Genomic DNA, 17,178 nt, shown 5'->3' on the forward strand with positions numbered 1-17,178 from the left:
TTTCATTTTGTTTCTTTTGCTGTGCAGAAGCTTTTTAGTTTGATGTAGTCACATTTGTTGATTTTTGTTGCTTGTGCTTTTGGTGTCATATCCAAAAAAATCATTGCCAAGACCAATATCAAGGAGCTTTTTTCCCTATGTTTTCTTCTAGAAGTTTTACAGTTTCAGGTATCATGTTTAAGTCCTTAATCCATTTTGAGTTAATTTTTGTGAGTAGTGTATAATAGGGGTCCAGTGTAATTCTTTTGCATGTGAGTATCCAGTTTACCCAGCACCATTTATTGAAGAGACTATCCTTTTCCCCACTGAGCATTTCTGGCTCTTGTCAGATATTAGTTGACTAGGTTTATTTCTGGGCTCTCTATTCTATTCTATTGGTCTGCATGTCTCTTTTTGTGCCAGTAATATATTAGTTTGATTACTATAGCTTTGTAACATAGTTTGAAATCAGGAAGTTTGATGCCTCCAGCTTTCTCAAGATTGCCTTGCCTATTCAAGATCTTTTGTGGTTCCATATGAGTTTTAGTATGGATGTTTCTATTTTTGTGAAAAGTAGAGTTTTGATTAGAGATTGTATTGGGTCTATAGATGACTTTGTTGTTGTTGTTTTTAATAAATCTATTTATTTTATTTATTTATTTTTGGCTGCATTGGGTCTTCGTTCCTGCTCACGGGCTTCCTCCAGTTGCAAGGAGCGGGGGCTACTCTTCATTGCGATGCACAGGCTTCTCATTGTGGTGGCTTCTCTTGTTGCGGAGCACAGGCTCTAGGCATGCGGGCCTCAGTAGTTGTGGCATGCAGGCTCAATAGTTGTGGCTCGTTGGCTCTAGAGCGCAGGCTCAGTAGTTGTGGCACACGGGCTTAGTTGCTCCATGGCATGTGGGATCTTCCCGGACCAGGGCTTGTACCTGTGTCCCCTGCATTGGCAGGTGGATTCTTAACCATTGTGCCACCAGGGAAGCCCTGTAGATGACTTTGGATAGTATGGACATTTTAACAGTATTAACTCTTCCAGTCTATAAACATGGATATCTTTCCATATATTTGTGTCTTCTTCAGTTTCTTTATCAATGTCTTATAGTTTTCAGTGTATGTATCTTTCACCTCCTTGATGAAATTTATTCCTAAGTATCTTATTGTTTTTGATGTAGATGGGATTGTTTTATTCTTTTTTTCATATAGTTCATTGTTGGTGTATAGAAATGCAACTGATTTTTGTATGTTGATTTCCATCCTGAAACTTTGCGGAATTCATTTATTGTAAAAGATTTTCTTTTTGGTTACAATTTCAAGTCAAAAATGTCAAGGAATAAAATGACTGTATAAGATGAATTTGTTGGGTGTTTATGTTAGCAGCAAGAGGGGTAAACATTTTGGGCTATATTTATTCCAGCCCTACTCCTCACAGTTTAACTCTACAGATGGAGAGTAGAGTGGCATATGTAGAACAGTATACTGCATATAGCATATAACCAGGAAATATTGGAACAACTGTGTATAATACTTCCTGTGAGTGAATGGGAATACCTCCTCCTGGAAAAGTTATTACAATACTTTGTTTTGCTTTTGTGAGGTTAGTAGATAAGAATAACTACTTCAAGCAGGTCTTTAAATATTTTCGTCATATCCAAGTAACAACAGTTCATGATAGAACCCTTACCCTGTGCAAACTATATACTAGGAAAGCAGTTGGGCATAGTAAGTGGACAATCATACATATGTACAGAATATGTCAAATTCATTCTATTTATATTCTTTGGAGTTCAGCTGTATAAGAAGCTCTTTATAACCACAATAGTTAATATGGATATTTAGGTATTTTTTTCCCCAGCGAAAAAGATGGTAATGCTACCTCTCTTTTCCCTCTCCCTCTATAGAAACATTCTAAATACCAAATGTTTTTCTAAGAGGGAATGTTCTAGATATTTTAACTGGAGTTAAAGACTTTATTTGGATAAAGTAACTGATGCTGTCATATATTTTTCTAATATTATGAAGTATCACTGTCCTTAATCACATTAATTTATAATTCTCAATATTGTCTGACTGTACAGCTTATTCATAGAAAAGTGTAAAAGAAGTTTATATCCCCAGCATCTCAAAATAAACACTGATACATATTTTCTTCTAGTTTTTTTCTAAGATTTTCTCTTTTCAAAACATTTTTCTATTTTAGAAAAAGTAAAAGGAATTACTTTCAAACATTAGAAGTATGTTAAAAGTTATCTCAGAGTATTATGTATGCCATTTTTCATTCACCACTATGTATATTCCATGAATTTCTCTCCAGAAGTGTTTATCCTGTTTAATGTGTATATACTGGGAATCTTTGAGTCTTGGAAAAGAGGGTTCTTAAAATCTTATTGGTGTCATGGTTTAGAACCGTGGTTCTCAAAGTGTGGTCTGGGGATCCCTGGAGGTCTCTGAGACTTTTAGGAGGTCCTTGAGGTGAAAATTATTGTTGTAATAATTCTAAGATGTTATTTGCCTTCTTCACTCTCCTTCTCTCATGAATGTACAGTGGAATTTTCCAGAGGCTTCATAGGGTATGTAATATTGCAACAGCCTGAGTAATGAAGCAGCTATGAGAATCCAACATTTTTCTATTAAATAAAACATTAAAGAGATTGGGGGGAAAAAAGCCTTTCTTCTCACTAAATTCTTTTTCTGTATGGAACATATATTTTCCATAAAAATATTTGTGTTAACATACTGAATATTGCTACCTTTTAAATGATTTGATAAATGGTTTAAATTTTCTGTTTTAATTTATAAAACAGTAATATTGATAGATATAACCTCTAAATAAAACCTCTTTAGGGTCCTCAATAATTTTTCAGAGTGTTAAAGGATCCTGATACTGAAAAAATTAAGAATCACTAGTTTAGAAAAAGATTGATGGGAAAAATCTAGGCGCCCTTCCTTACATCCTTAGATTTCAAGTCTCTTTTTAGAATATCATCCTTTCTTTGTTTTTTAGAGATCAAGGGACTTAGAGTTCTATTTCTGTCCCAGATTCTTCTCTGGAACTAAGAAGCTTGTCAGTCTTCCAAAAATAACAGTTCTTTGTTTTTTCCTTTTTAGATTTGATGGTAGAGTGGTGGCAAAGCTCCCTTTCACCCCCCTTTCCTACATCCAAGGACTGTCTCATCGAAATCTGCTGGGGGACGATACCACAGACTGTTCCTTCATCTTCCTGTATATTCTCTGTACCATGTCAATTCGACAGGTAAGTGACAACATCCACTATTTAATATGTATATCCTTCCTTGCTGTCACACCCTAAATTAGTGTCTACTTCTGTAATACTGGAAGTGTCTACCTGTTGCTACTGAGAGCTTTCAGTTGCTTGTTTTAGAATTCGAGTATCATCTAAAACTGTTTTAAATGTATGTAGGTCTAGATTACTGATCCTTAGGGATGGGAAGTAGCCATAAAATCAAACATGGTTTCCACATCCCATTTTTAGAGCTCTCAAGTTTCTTCTTTATTGCAACTATCTAAAGGTAGGAAAGTAAAGAGTGGGTTTTGTCTTCCCACTATCATTTCTTCTTTATTATACACCAGTGCCTTTTGGCACTTCAGAAACACAAATAAACAAATAATTTGGTGACTTGAAGTTAGTCACAGTTGAGATAAAGTCTGACTTGTAGAATTTACATTCAAGCAACATGATGGTCAGACATTCATAGTGAAAAAGAGTGAGAGCTAAGAGATACATATAAGGTTGTGAGAGCCTGGAAGAGAGACATAACATTCAATTAGTGGCAGACGATTCAGGCAGAAAGGTTGAAAGAATGAAGTGGCTTTTGAGATGGGACTTTAAAAAGTAAGTGAGGTTAGTTAAAGTCTCTGGCTCCAGAACTCTTCATATTTCAAGGCATTATTCAGTTTTTGAACATACTGCCACTCAGCAGGCATTGTAGTGGGGAGGTTGGCACATGCAATAAGTATGAACATGATTCTTTCAATGATTTTTACATAAATGATTCAGAGTTATTTTTCTTCTTCTTCCTCTGAATATTGTCTGTGGCAGCAGGTTTTTTGATTTGTCTGGCATGTGGGAATCAATAGGAAATGGAATAATAGTTTGAAGGTCACAAAGATCTTCATGATCTTACCACTTAATACTTTGCTTACCTCATCTCTCACCTCATCCAACACTCCGGCCATTCTGACTTGCCTGACAGTTTCCATGTTCCACTTACCCAGACTCACTTTTTGTGAATGCTCTTCCTTCTATCTGGATGTCTCCCACCTTTTCCCGTTGCATATTAAATGCAACCAAGTTTCCAGGCTTCCTGGAATCATTTGCTGACACTTGCTGCATTCTGAAGGGTAGATATATGACCAGATGCAGAAATCTCAGAAGATTATCACAGTAGTCTAGCAAAAAATCACTGTGTTCTAAACTTACAGTGATGGGAGGGTTGAAAAGGAGAGGACAAAGTTGAAAAATATATAGAGGTAAACTAGCAGAACTTAGTGATTGATTTAATGTGAGAAAGGAGAAACTAAGGTAACTTCAACATTATGGCTTTGGTGACCAAATGGAGGATGGGAGTAGAAGAAAGAGAAGTAGGTTGGTTAGAAAACATGCTGTTTGAGGTGTTTGTGAGGCACTTAAGTGGGTATGTCCACCAGGAAGTGGTATTCTTGTGTAGCCGAGGTGTATACTACATCTTTTGACATGCTTTAGCATTTTGGCTTATCCGAGGTGAAAGCCAAGACAGTGACAACATGGATCTCTTTGTTGGTTTAACAGAGGTCATTGATAACTAGAATATTGCTCTTAAATTTGATTATTTAAGTATGAAATATTAAAATTATAGCTAAGGTCAAAATATTAATAAAAAATGATGTATACAAAGAACAACAAAGCAACAAAGCAACAAAGAACAATTCTATTTTAATTACATGCAGATGTTACTACTTTATTTGTGATGGCTCACGACAGTTTTGTGGTTTTTTTGTGTTTGGGGGTTTGTTTTTTTGGGGCCAGCCTCGCGGCTTTGCAGGATCTCAGTTCTCTGACCAAGGATTGAACTCAGGTCATGGCAGTGAAAACCCGGAATCCTAACCACTAGGCCACCAGGGAACTCCCTCACAATAGTTATTTTAGATGCACCATTTGCACTGCTACCTGGACATTGTTACCTAGAAATCACCATCTGAACTGTAAAGGTTTTTTTTTTAGTGAAATAAATGTTAAGAATGATCATTGAGAAAGTTCAGCTCAAGCTGGTCTTTAAACTCCTTTCAGTTATTTCAGAAAGTCTGGTGAGGTGTATGTGTAGCAATTAATTTTATCAGGAATGCCATGGTCATTTATCATGGTGGTCAGCAAACTTCTTAGGTTTGCTGACCACCATGTAATGGTCTAGATCAGGGGTCCCCAACCCCCGGGCTGCGGACTGGTACGGCATGTTAGGAACTGGGCCGCGCAGCAGGAAGTGAGCTGCAGGCAAGCGAGCGAAGCTTCATCTGCTGCTCCCCATCGCTCACATTACTGCTTGAACCATCTCCCCGCTGCCCGTCCATGGAAAAATTTGTATTCCATGAAACCAGTCCTTGGTGCCAGAAAGGTTGGGGACTGCTGGTCTAGATGATAAATACTTTTGTATTTACTTTTCAGACCATACAGTCTCTGTCACAACAACTTAATTCTGCCATTATAGTATGAAAACAGTCCTAGACAATATGTAAATGAATGAATGTGGCTGTGTTCCATCAAAACTTTATTTATAAAAACAGTCAGGGGCTTCCCTGGTGGCGCAGTGGTTAGGAATTTGCCTGCCAATGCAGGGGACACGGGTTCGAGCCCTGGTCCGGGAAGATCCTAAGCCCGTGTGCCACAACTACTGAGCAACTAAGCCCATGTGCCACAACTACTGAGCCTGCGCTCTACAGCCCGCGAGCCACAACTACTGAAGCCCATGCGCCTAGAGCCTGTGCTCCGCAACAAGAGAAGCCACCACAGTGAGAAGCCTGCGCGCCACAATGAAGAGTAGCCCCCGCTAGCCGCAACTAGAGAAAGCCCGTGCGCAGCAATGAGGACCTAATGCAGCCATTAATTAATTAATTAATTAATTTTTAAAAAACGGACGGTAGACCAGCCATGCTAACTCCTGAGAATACAAAAAAAAGGTGAAAGGTGATGGGTGGGGAGAGAAGGAGCAGCAAAAAAAACACACAAAAATTCAGTGTGTTTGTTTTCAGCCAAGGAAGATATATATTCATACTTTTAATTTCCGCTTGTCCGAGTCTATGCACTGATATTAATAAGAGAAAAGTATATAGAGCTCTAGTATAGGTATTCTGAGATATTAAAAATCTTTGAAAAATCACTAAAATGACCTACTTTTATCATTTTTATTAGCTGCCAATAGTTTCTTATTCTGTTCCCCATTGGTTGTTAGTATGTGTACTAACAGGAGGATTATGAACTTATTTCCAGTCTGAAATACTTCAGCATTTGAAGTGTTACTATGGAATATATGCTTCTTTCTTTGAATTAAAATTCCTTTCTCTTATTCCCTTTCTCCTTCTATGTTTTGTTTTGTTGTTGTATTTGTTTTTTAAGATCTTACATTGCATAATAGTTGACTCTGTAGATGCATGTGAAATGATCCGTCATAAAATATGAGGCTTTCAGATTAGAGACTGTATTATGATTCCCTCAATGAAGCCATTCTTTTTTTAAAATTAATTAATTAATAAATATATATATTAAAAAAATTTTTTTTGGCTGTGTTGGGTCTTTGTTGCTGCACATGGGCTTTCTCTAGTTGCACCGAGCGGGGGCTACTGTTCATTGTGGTGCGTGGGCTTCTAGTGATTTCTGAATTTCCTGTATATACCTTAAAGTGTAGTGTGCACCTAAAAGGCAGGTGTGAAACAAACAGTAGATACTACACCCAAATATAAACTTGGAAAATTGGGGTTATACCACTTTTTACTCCCTAAAACAATGTGGGAAAATTCATGTTGCCCCCAACCTCCAGTAGGAATTGTCCAACTTTGGGGTTTTTACCAATCTAACAGATAAGAATTGCTCTCTCATCGTAGTTTTAATTTGCTTATTTGGATTGAGCATCTCTGTTTGTCTAAGAACTATTCATGTATTTTTTTTCTTTCTTTGGTAGGTGAGACACCGTGTATGCTTTTTGCCTATTTCGCTATTGGGTTGTTGGTCTTTTTCTTAATTTTTAGCTCTTAGGGAGATTAGCCCTCTCTGTGATCTAAGTTACTAGTAATTTTTACGAATTGTCATTCGTGTTTGTTTTACTTAGTATGGTTTTTGCCATGCAAAATTTTGTTTGCTGGAGGTTTTTAGTTGTTTTTTTTGTTTGTTTTTCTTTTCCTTTTTTGGTTTACTGGTCTTTAACTAAAGTTATAAAGAAATTCATCCTTGTTTTCTTCTAGTACATTTTGGTTTCATTAAGTCATGGTTCGATGCATTTGGAGTTGACACTGGTGTACCTTATTTATTCTTTGCTCTTGTACTTTGCCAACTATTATGTGATTTTTATTAGGGAAAACATGGATTCATTTGAGATCAAAGGTTGCCTATCCCTTGTTTTCAAAGACTGAGGAGCCGGAGGGTCAAAAGAATGCAGTAAGGTTAATGATTATTCTTGAATCTAGTGTGTATATGAATAGCACGAAGCCCTGTCAGCAGCCTACTATTAATATTTTCTCTGGAGTGCCTGTCTAAATTCCTCTTTGAAATTTGAAAGTCTGTTCAGATCCCAGTGCAAGTGTTTGGCTGGGGACACTCCTCCTTTCTTCACACCTTGTGTAGATAATTAGGGTTTTGCAATGCGCAGGTGTCATAGAGTGGGCTAAGCATTGTGATCTGAACCCCTAGAGTAAAAGAATATGGAGGAGTGGGTCAAAATATATGTGTCATACCTATAGAGTGCCAAGGTTTAAACTTGTCAGTGTGACCACCCCTCGTAGCAGTTTTCCTGAGGAATCCTCAAGGCAATGCTCTCTTATGTCCAGAAGCTACTTTCTGGTTTCCTATATTCAGTAATTCCAGTGCTTTTAATCTTTCTTGTTTATTGTGGTAAAATAGACATAACATAAAATATGCTGCTTTAACCATTTTTAACTGTACAGTTCTGTGACATTAAGTACATTGTACGTTGTCATATGACCATCACCACTATCCATCTCTAGAACTTTTTCATATTCCCAAACCGAAAATCTCTGCCCATTAAACACTAAATCTTCATTACCCTCTCCCCTCAGTCCCTGGCAACAACCATTCTACTTTCTGTCTCTGTGAACTTGATTGTTCATATTTGTGAATTTGACCTCATATAAGTAGAATCATACTTATGTCCTTTTGTAACTGGCATGTTTTAAAGGTTCATCCATGTTGTAGCATGTGTCAGAATTTCTTTCCTTTTTAAGGGTGAATAGACATTCAATTGTATGTATATACCACATTTTGTTTATTCATCTGTCAAAGGACAATTGGATTGCTTCTACCTTTTGGCTGTTGTGAGTAATGCTGCTGTGGACACAGGTGTATAAATGTCTGAATTCCTGTTTTCCCTTCTTTTTGCATATATACCCAGAAGTAGAATTGCTGGTCATACTGCAATTCTATGTTTAATTTTTTGAGGAATCAACATACTGTTTTCCACAGCTACTCATCATTTTACCCAGTACTGTTATCTTAAGGCTTCAGTTTGCCACCAGTTTGAGACCATTTTTAAAAGAATACAAGTAATTTCTCATGCTTTTGTTTCAGTAAGTGAAAACCATAATTTCATTCACTCAGGGTTAATGTTTATGCTGAATGTGTAAAAACAAAATGTATTTTATTCGTTACCTCCAGCAATGGTAGGGTGGCCTTGCTTGTTTTAATGGGGAAGTCTTCTTGTAGTAAATTAGAATATAGCATCTACGGGAATGAGAAACATTTCTGTTATTCATGTCCTTGAAGTGTCAACGGTTTTAATTGCTGAAGTGAGTAGATAGTTCTATCACCAGGTTTCTGGAATTTGTTTTAAACACCTTATATTTGTGAAAGATTATGATATTTACATATGTCAGTTAATAACATCTCTACGGTATTAACCAGAATCCACTTCCTTTACTGAGAGTGGTAGTGTGATTAAATCAGCTAGCTCCAGTCCCTTCGTGACAATACCCCAAGGGTAGGAGTGTGCTAACTGGTTTAAAAAAAGGTGTCACCCTAAGAACAACTACTGAAAACAAAAAAGAAAACTGCTAACTTTCTATATCATGCCCCCTTATTATGATGGAGGTATAATATTAGGTTGAATTAAGGGTATCTATCTGCTTCAATATTTTTTTCCCCTATCTATAAGAGAACTTACTATCACATTAATAATAATCCCTTGATAGAGTCCTCTGTTCATTTATTCATTCAACAAAAGTGAACACATATGTGTATCAGGCTCTGTGCTGGATGCTTAGTATACAGTTATAAAAAAAAAACTGACATATACTTATGGTCCTTGCCCTCATGGAACTTATGTTTCTTTTGAAATAAAAAGGTTAATTTTCCCCACCTGCAACTTCACTTCTAAAGAAATCATTATCAAATATGAGGGTATAGAAGTACATTTAAAATTATTTCTGTTATACTAATCATTCAGAGTGGAGGCAGATTAAACAAAGATTAAATTTTAAACCTATACTAAGGCAATTTTATGACATTACTAATTCACGTAAGTATTTGTGAGTCTGGTTTTTATCTATTACTTATTTTTTTCATGTTCTGGTATGTTAGTGATTATATGATTCACCACTGACTTAAGAGTTTTCAAGGAGGCACTTCCCTGGTGGCGCAGTGGTTAAGAATCCACCTGCCAATGCAGGGGACATGGGTTCGAGCCCTGGTCTGGGGAAATCCCACATGCTGCGGAGCAACTAAACCTGTGTGCCACAAATACTGAGCCTGCGCTCGGAGAAGCCCGCGCACCGCAATGAAGACTAACCCCTGCTCTTCGCAACTAAAGAAAGCCCCACACAGCAACAAAGACCCAATGCAGCCAATAAATAAATAAATATATTTTTAAAATAAATAAATAAAAGAAGTTGGAAATTTAGTGACATTCTATCATTTGGTCTTCTTATTGCTTTGTGTAGTGGATTTTTAGAGGGGAGCATGAAGGAGCTATTTTTATTATGAAAGAAATACAGACATTCTCCAGCTTTACTAAGGGGAAGTAACCTACTAATGATTGATTTTTCTTCATAACCTGTTTTTAGATTTCTTTTTAAAGTACAGCATGGTCTATAGTATTGTGAGTGATTGAATGAATGAATGAAGTATTTTATGGCAAATATAATTTAAATGAGTTCTTGAAGTTGTGTCTTCATATTTAAATATTATGTGATATTCTGACAGTGTTATCTCAAATATAAACACATCAGTAACAATTATTCTTTTTTTGAATATTTAAATTTTATTTTATTTATTTTTTAATACAGCAGGTTCTTATTAGTTATCTATTTTATACATATTAGTGTATATATGTCAATACCAATCTCCCTATTCATCACACCACCACCACCCCCCGCCGCTTTCCCCGCTTGGTGTCCATACGTTTGTCCCCTACATCTCTGTCTCTATTTCTGCCCTGCAGACTGGTTCATCTGTACCATTTTTCTAGGTTCCACATATATGCGTTAATATATGGTATTTGTTTTTCTCTTTCTGACTTACTTTACTCTGTATGACAGTCTCTAGATCCATCCATGTCTCTACAAATGACCCAGTTTAATTCCTTTTTATGGCTGAGTAATATTCCATTGAGTATATGTACCACATCTTCTTTATCCATTTGTCTGTCAGTGGGCATTTAGGTTGCTTCCATGACCTGGCTATTGGAAATAGTGCTGCAGTGAACACTGGGGTGCATGTGTCTTTTTGAATTATGGTTTCCTCTGGGTATATGCCCAGTAGTGGGATTGCTGGGTCCTATGGTAGTTCTACTTTCAGTTTTTTAAGGAACCTCCATACTGTTTGCCATAGTGACTATATCGGTTTACATTCCCACCAACAGTGCAAGAGGGTTCCCTTTTCTCCACACCCTCTCCAGCATTTGTTGTTTGTAGATTTTCTGATGATGCCCATTCTAACTGGTGTGAGGTGATACCTCATTGTAGTTTTGATTTGTATTGCTCTAATAATTAGTGAGGTTGAGCAGCTTTTCATGTGCTTCTTGGCCATCTGCATGTCTTCTTTGGAGAAATGTCTATTTAGGTCTTTTGCCCATTTTTGGATTGGGTTCTTTGTTTTTTTAATATTGAGCTGCATGAACTGTTTATATATTTTGGAGATTAATTCTTTGTCTGTTGCTTTGTTTGAAAATATTTTCTCCCATCCTGAGGGTTGTCTTTCCATCTTGTTTGTAGTTTCCTTTGCTGTGCAAAAGCTTTGAAGTTTCATTAGATCCCATTTGTTTATTTTTGTTTTTATTTCCATTACTCTAGGAGGTGGATCAAAAAAGATCTTGCTGTGATTTATGTCAAAGAGTGTTCTTCTTATATTTTCCTCTGAGAGTTTTATAGTGTCCAGTCTTACATTTAGGTCTCTAATCCATTTTGAGTTTATTTTTGTGTATGGTGTTAGGGAGTGTTCTAATTTCATTCTTTTCCATGTAGCTGTCCAGGTTTCCCAGCACCACTTATTGAAGGCTGTCTTTCTCCATTGTATATCCTTCGGTTTGTCCTATATGGCCTTTATTATGTTGAAGTAGATTCCCTCTATGCCCACTTTCTGGAGAATTTTTATCATAAATGGGTGTTGAATTTTGTCAAAAGCTTTTTCTGCATCTATTGAGATGATCACATGGTTTTTATTCTTCAGTTTGTTAATGTGTATCGCATTGATTGATTTGCATATATTGAAGAATCCTTGCATCCCTGGGATAAATCCCACTTTATCATGGTGTATGATCCTTTTAATGTGTTGTTGGATTCTGTTTGCTAGTATTTTGTTGAGGATTTTTCATCATGGATTATCATCAGTGATATTGGATTTATCATCAGTGATATTGGTCTGTAATTTTCTTTTTTTGTAGTATCTTTGTCTGGTTTTGGTATCAGGGTGATGGTGGCCTCATAGAATGAGTTTGGGAGTGTTCCTTCCTCCGCAATATTGTGGAGGAGTTTGAGAAGGATAGGTGTTAGCTCTTCTCTAAATGTTTGATAGAATTCATCTGTGAAGTCATCTGGTCCTGGACTTCGTTGGAATATTTTTAATCACAGTTTCAGTTTCATTACTTGTGATTGGTCTGTTCATATTTTCTATTTCTTCCTGGTTCAGTCTTGGAAGGTTATACCTTTCTAAGAATTTCTCCATTTCTTCCAGGTTGTCCATTTTATTGGCATAGAGTTGCTTGTAGTAGTCTCTCATGATGCTTTGTTTTTCTGTGGTGTCTGTTGTAACTTCTCCTTTTTCATTTCTAATTTTATTGATTTGAGTCCTCTCCCTCTTTTTCTTGATGAGTCTGGCTAAAGGTTTATCAATTTTGTTTATCTTCTCAAAGAACCAGCTTTTAGTTTTATTGATCTTTGCTATTGTTTTCTTTGTTTCTATTTCATTTATTTCTGCTCTCATCTTTATGAATTCTTTCCTTCTACTAACAGTGGGTTTTGTTTGTTCTTCTTTCTCGAGTTCCTTTAGGTGTAAGGTTAGATTGTTTATTTGAGATTTTTCTTGTTTCTTGAGGAAGGCTTGTATTGCTATAAACTTCCCTCTTAGAACTGCTTTTGCTGCATCCCATAGGTTTTGGATCGTTGTGTTTTCATTGTCATTTGTCTCTAGGTGTTTTTTGATTTCCTCTTTGATTTCCTCAGTGATCTCTTGGTTATTTAGTAACATATTGTTTAGCCTCCCTGTGTTTGTGTTTTTTATGTTTTTTTTCCCTGTAATTGATTTCTAGTCTCATAGTACTGTGGTCAGAAAAGATGCTTCATGTGATTTCAGTTTTCTTAAATTTACTGAGGCTTGATTTGTGACCCAAGTTGTGATCTCTCCTGGAGAAGAACTGTTCCATGTGCCCTTGAGAAGAAAGTGTAATCTGCTGTTTCTGGATGGAATGTCTTATAAATATCAATTAAATCTATCAGGTCTATTGTGTCATTTAAAGCTTGTGTTTCCTTATTAATTTTCTGTCTGGGTGGTCTGTCCATTGGTGAAGTGAGGTGTTAAAGTCCCCTGCTATTATTGTGTTACTGTCGATTTCCTCTTTTAGAGCTGTTAGCAGTTGCCTTATGTATTGAGGTGCCCCTATGTTGGGTGCATATATATTTATAATTGTTATATCTTCTTGGATTGATCCCTTGATCATTATGTTGTGTCCTTCCTTGTCTCTTGTAGCATTCTTTATTTTAAAGTCTATTTTATCTGATAATGAGTATTGCTACTCCAGCTTTATTTTGATTTCCATTTGCATGGAATATTTTTTTCCATTCCGTCACTTTCAGTCTGTATGTGTCCCTAGGTCTGAAGTGGGTCTGTTGTAGACAGCATATATATGGGTCTTGTTTTTGTATCCATTCAGCGAGCCTGTGTCTTTTGGTTGGAGCATTTAATCCGTTCACGTTTAAGGTAATTATTGATATGTATGTTCCTATTACCATTTTCTTAATTGTTATGGGTTTGTTTTTGTAGGTCCTTTTCCTCTCTTGTGTTTCCTACCTAAAGAAATTCCTTTAACATTTGTTGTAGGGCTGGTTTCATGTTGCTGAATTCTCTTAGCTTTTTCTTGCCTGTAAAGCTTTTGATTTCTCCATAGAATCTGAATGAGATCCTTGCTGGGTAGAGTAATCTTGGTTGTAGGTTCTTCCCTTTCATCACTTTAAATATATCATGCCACTCCCTTCTGGCTTGTAGAGTTTGTGCTGAGAAATCAGCTGTTAACCTTATGGGAGTTCCCTTGTATGTTATTTGTTGTTTTTCCCTTGTTGCTTTCAGTAATTTTTCTTTGTCTTTAATTTTTGTCAGTATTATTACTATGTGTCTCAGCGTGTTTCTCCTTGGGCTTATCCTGCCTGGGGCTCTTTGCGCTTCCTGGACTTGGGTGGCTATTTCCTTTCCCATGTTAGGGAAGTTTTCAACTATATCTCTTCAGGTATTTTCTCGGGTCCTTTCTCTCTCTCTTCTCCTTCTGGGACCCCTATAATGCGAATGTTGTGTTTAATGTTGTCCCAGAGGTCTCTTAGGCTGTCTTCATTTCTTTCCATTCTTTTTTCTTTATTCTGTTCTGTGGCAGTGAATTCCACCATTCTATCTTCCAGGTCACTTATCCATTCTTCTGCCTCAGTTATTCTGCTATTGATTCCTTCTAGTGTATTTTTCATTTCAGTTATTTATTGTTCATCTCTGTTTTTTTGTCTTTAATTCTTCTAGGTGTTTGTTCTTTAATTCTTCTAGGTCTTTGTTAAACATTTCTTGCATCTTCTCGATCTTTGCCTCCATTCTTTTTCTGAGGTCCTGGATCATCTTCACTATCATTATTCTGAATTCTTTTTCTGGAAGGTTGCCTATCTCCACTTCATTTAGTTGTTTTTCTGGGGTTTTATCTTGTTCCTTCATCTGGTACAAAGTCCTCTGCCTTTTCATTTTGTCTATCTTTTTGTGAATGTGGTTTTTCTTCCACAGGCTGCAGAACTGTAGTTCTTCTTGCTTCTGCTGTCTGCCCTCTCAGTAGCAATTATTCTTAATGATAAAGTATTAGGGAGTGTATACTTCAGAGGAGCCTAGATATAGATATTCTCATAGTGCCTTATGCACATTAGGTACTCAGTAACTGTTGAATGAATGAATGCATACAAGCTAACCTGCCTACCCTGGGTTAGATTTTGTTCTGAAGAACAGAACTTTAATAGAGGAGGTACTATGTAAGAAAACCCATTAGATTAAGAGTCCAAAAACATGGGTTTTAATTCTAACTCTGTTCTTCATTTAACTTTGTAATTTTGGACAGGCCATCCTACTCTTCCAAGTTTTAATTGGAATTTCTCAAATATAAAATGAAAGACTTGAGCAAAAATAATTAGATGATCTTTAAGGTTTTTCCCACTTACAGGTGCTGTACAATATCTTAACTGACCTTATTTACCCTCTCCACATTCATGAACCCCTTCCCTCCCTCTTTAAAGCAAACCACCTTATCTCCACATCACACTGTCCACTCCTGTGCTCTTTAGAACTCCTCCACCTGTCTGCTCCCACCAGTTGAGTCATTGCCTTCCAAGAGCCAATTGTGTTTATCCCTAAACTGTTTATGCTAGTTTTACTCATTGTTGCATTTATGTTATTTAATTTAATGTTATACTAACTGATGAAATCTGAGTATAAAATAGTCTTTTCTGTGAGAACTAGTTTCATAAAGTTGAGTTTCTAAAAAAAAAACTACTGAATTAGATTTAAGTGAGACAGCTGAAAAGATGAGGGGTTGTGTAGAAACCTAGGAGGATTCTGAACTTAGATTACTTTGCAAAATTCTGATTTCTCTCACTTCTTTGAAGACATTGATACCGAATATTTCAGTTTCAGCTGATACTGAATATTTCAGTTTCAGCTTCAGACGGTGCAATAATGACTAAATCCAGCTATAAGCCCTATACTCAGAGAAGAAGCCTTCCTACACGAAATAGCTAATGAATGTACTTTGTGTTGAAATAAAAGATTACCTCTTTTTATGATTCTCCACTTGAAAAAATCAGCTTCTTTGGTTAGTAGACCAAGATCCTATGAGGGAAGAGGCCTTTTACTGTTCTGTGATCTCTATAACATTGTAGGCCTTTTACAAAATAAGTAGTAATCGTCCTGTTTTAGGTCATATTAGTACTTTTTATTTGTAAGGTTTCTGTTTATATGAGATCTATGTTAAATACTTTTCTCTATATCTCATTAAAACCCAATTTTTATTCTGTTTCCTTCACAGAACATCCAGAAGATCCTTGGCCTTGCCCCTTCACGAGCCGCCACCAAGCAGGCAGGTGGATTTCTTGGCCCTCCACCTCCTTCTGGGAAGTTCTCTTGAATTTAAGAAGAACCCTATAATTCCTGTCATTCTTTTTAGACACTCAAATAAGACCGGCAACTATTTTGTAGCAAGAGCCATAGGCAGCCTTAGCACTTGGGCCACTTTCTAATTTTGAGTTATTTCTAGGTTTTTTTGGATATGATTCGAATGAGAATGGCACTCAACAAACATGATAGTGCTTTTGGTCACAGATTAATTTTTTTTAAACAAGTGTTTTGATTAGATAAGCACAGGTGATGTTTATGTAATGAGAAACAAATTCTTATTTTGCTTACACAAATATTTCTGTGGGATCAACTTTCAAGTATGTGCTGTGTGCCATGTACCATGGAAGTTGGCTCTCTATGAGCATTTAGAGATCTGGAAGAAAAATTTAGTTTATGTAACTCTTATTTGGAACAATTTGTTGTGTGTTTTTTTCAACCCAAATATATGACCTGAGATCAATAAAAGAGGCCAAAATTTTAGCTATTTCATCTACAAGGAGAGACGTGTTTTGTTTTGCCATATTTCTAGATACATATTTTTAGTAATCTGAACATAAGGGAAAACATTGACGAGGAAGGGGCAATGCTGTTTTTGTTTTTTCTCGCCCGTCCCCCCCTACCCTGGGGCAATGTTTAAATGTAATATTTTATCATACTTGCTTCATATGCTCAAAATACAGAGTTGCCCTGTTATAGGAATTCTAAAGCATGAGAGGAAAGGAAGGTAATAACTCACGGGAGTATAAAAATGAGGGTCCTCAGCAGTTTCCTTCATACCCTAGTACAATCTGTTGGATTCTTGGGAAGGCACTCAGTCCTCCCCTGGAGGCAAGGTTATGGTTATTTGTGGTTAATCTTGCAGACCTTCCTTGTAGTCACAGTGGCCTTCGGTTCCTGCCCTGCTCCTTTGTAAAGGATGAGGGGATGTTTATACCATGATCTCCCCCCCCCCGCCCCCGAATCCATGGAATTAGAAATCTTATGTGGAGTGATAACTCTAGTACTAAATGTTTACTTTTATCAGTAGTGTCCTTAGATGCATGTATTCTACCAGTGAGAAAGGTACATTATTTGCAAAGTAACAACTGTTAAACCAACAGCAAACTTTTCAATGGCATCAAGTCCAGAAGACAGTGGGATAATAT

The 17,178-nt window shown here is 36.6% G+C and overlaps 1 protein-coding gene across 3 annotated transcripts in view; it reads left to right on the forward strand.

Annotated features, from left to right (window-relative positions):
* Nucleotides 1-16,517, forward strand: part of TMCO1 (transmembrane and coiled-coil domains 1) — a 46,480-nt gene extending 29,963 nt beyond the window's left edge. For all 3 annotated transcript variants that reach the window (XM_082648875.1, XM_082648877.1, XM_082648876.1), the window contains 2 exons: nucleotides 3,085-3,229; nucleotides 15,945-16,517. In XM_082648875.1, coding sequence (XP_082505001.1) covers nucleotides 3,085-3,229; nucleotides 15,945-16,043 — 244 coding nt within the window. In that variant the 3' untranslated portion in view covers nucleotides 16,044-16,517. The remainder of the gene's footprint in view (nucleotides 1-3,084; nucleotides 3,230-15,944) is intronic.
* Nucleotides 16,518-17,178: the final 661 nt, after the last annotated feature.

The sequence above is a fragment of the Grampus griseus genome (genome assembly GCF_964374135.1).
Source record: "Grampus griseus genome assembly, chromosome: 1".
Lineage (NCBI taxonomy): Eukaryota > Metazoa > Chordata > Mammalia > Artiodactyla > Delphinidae > Grampus > Grampus griseus.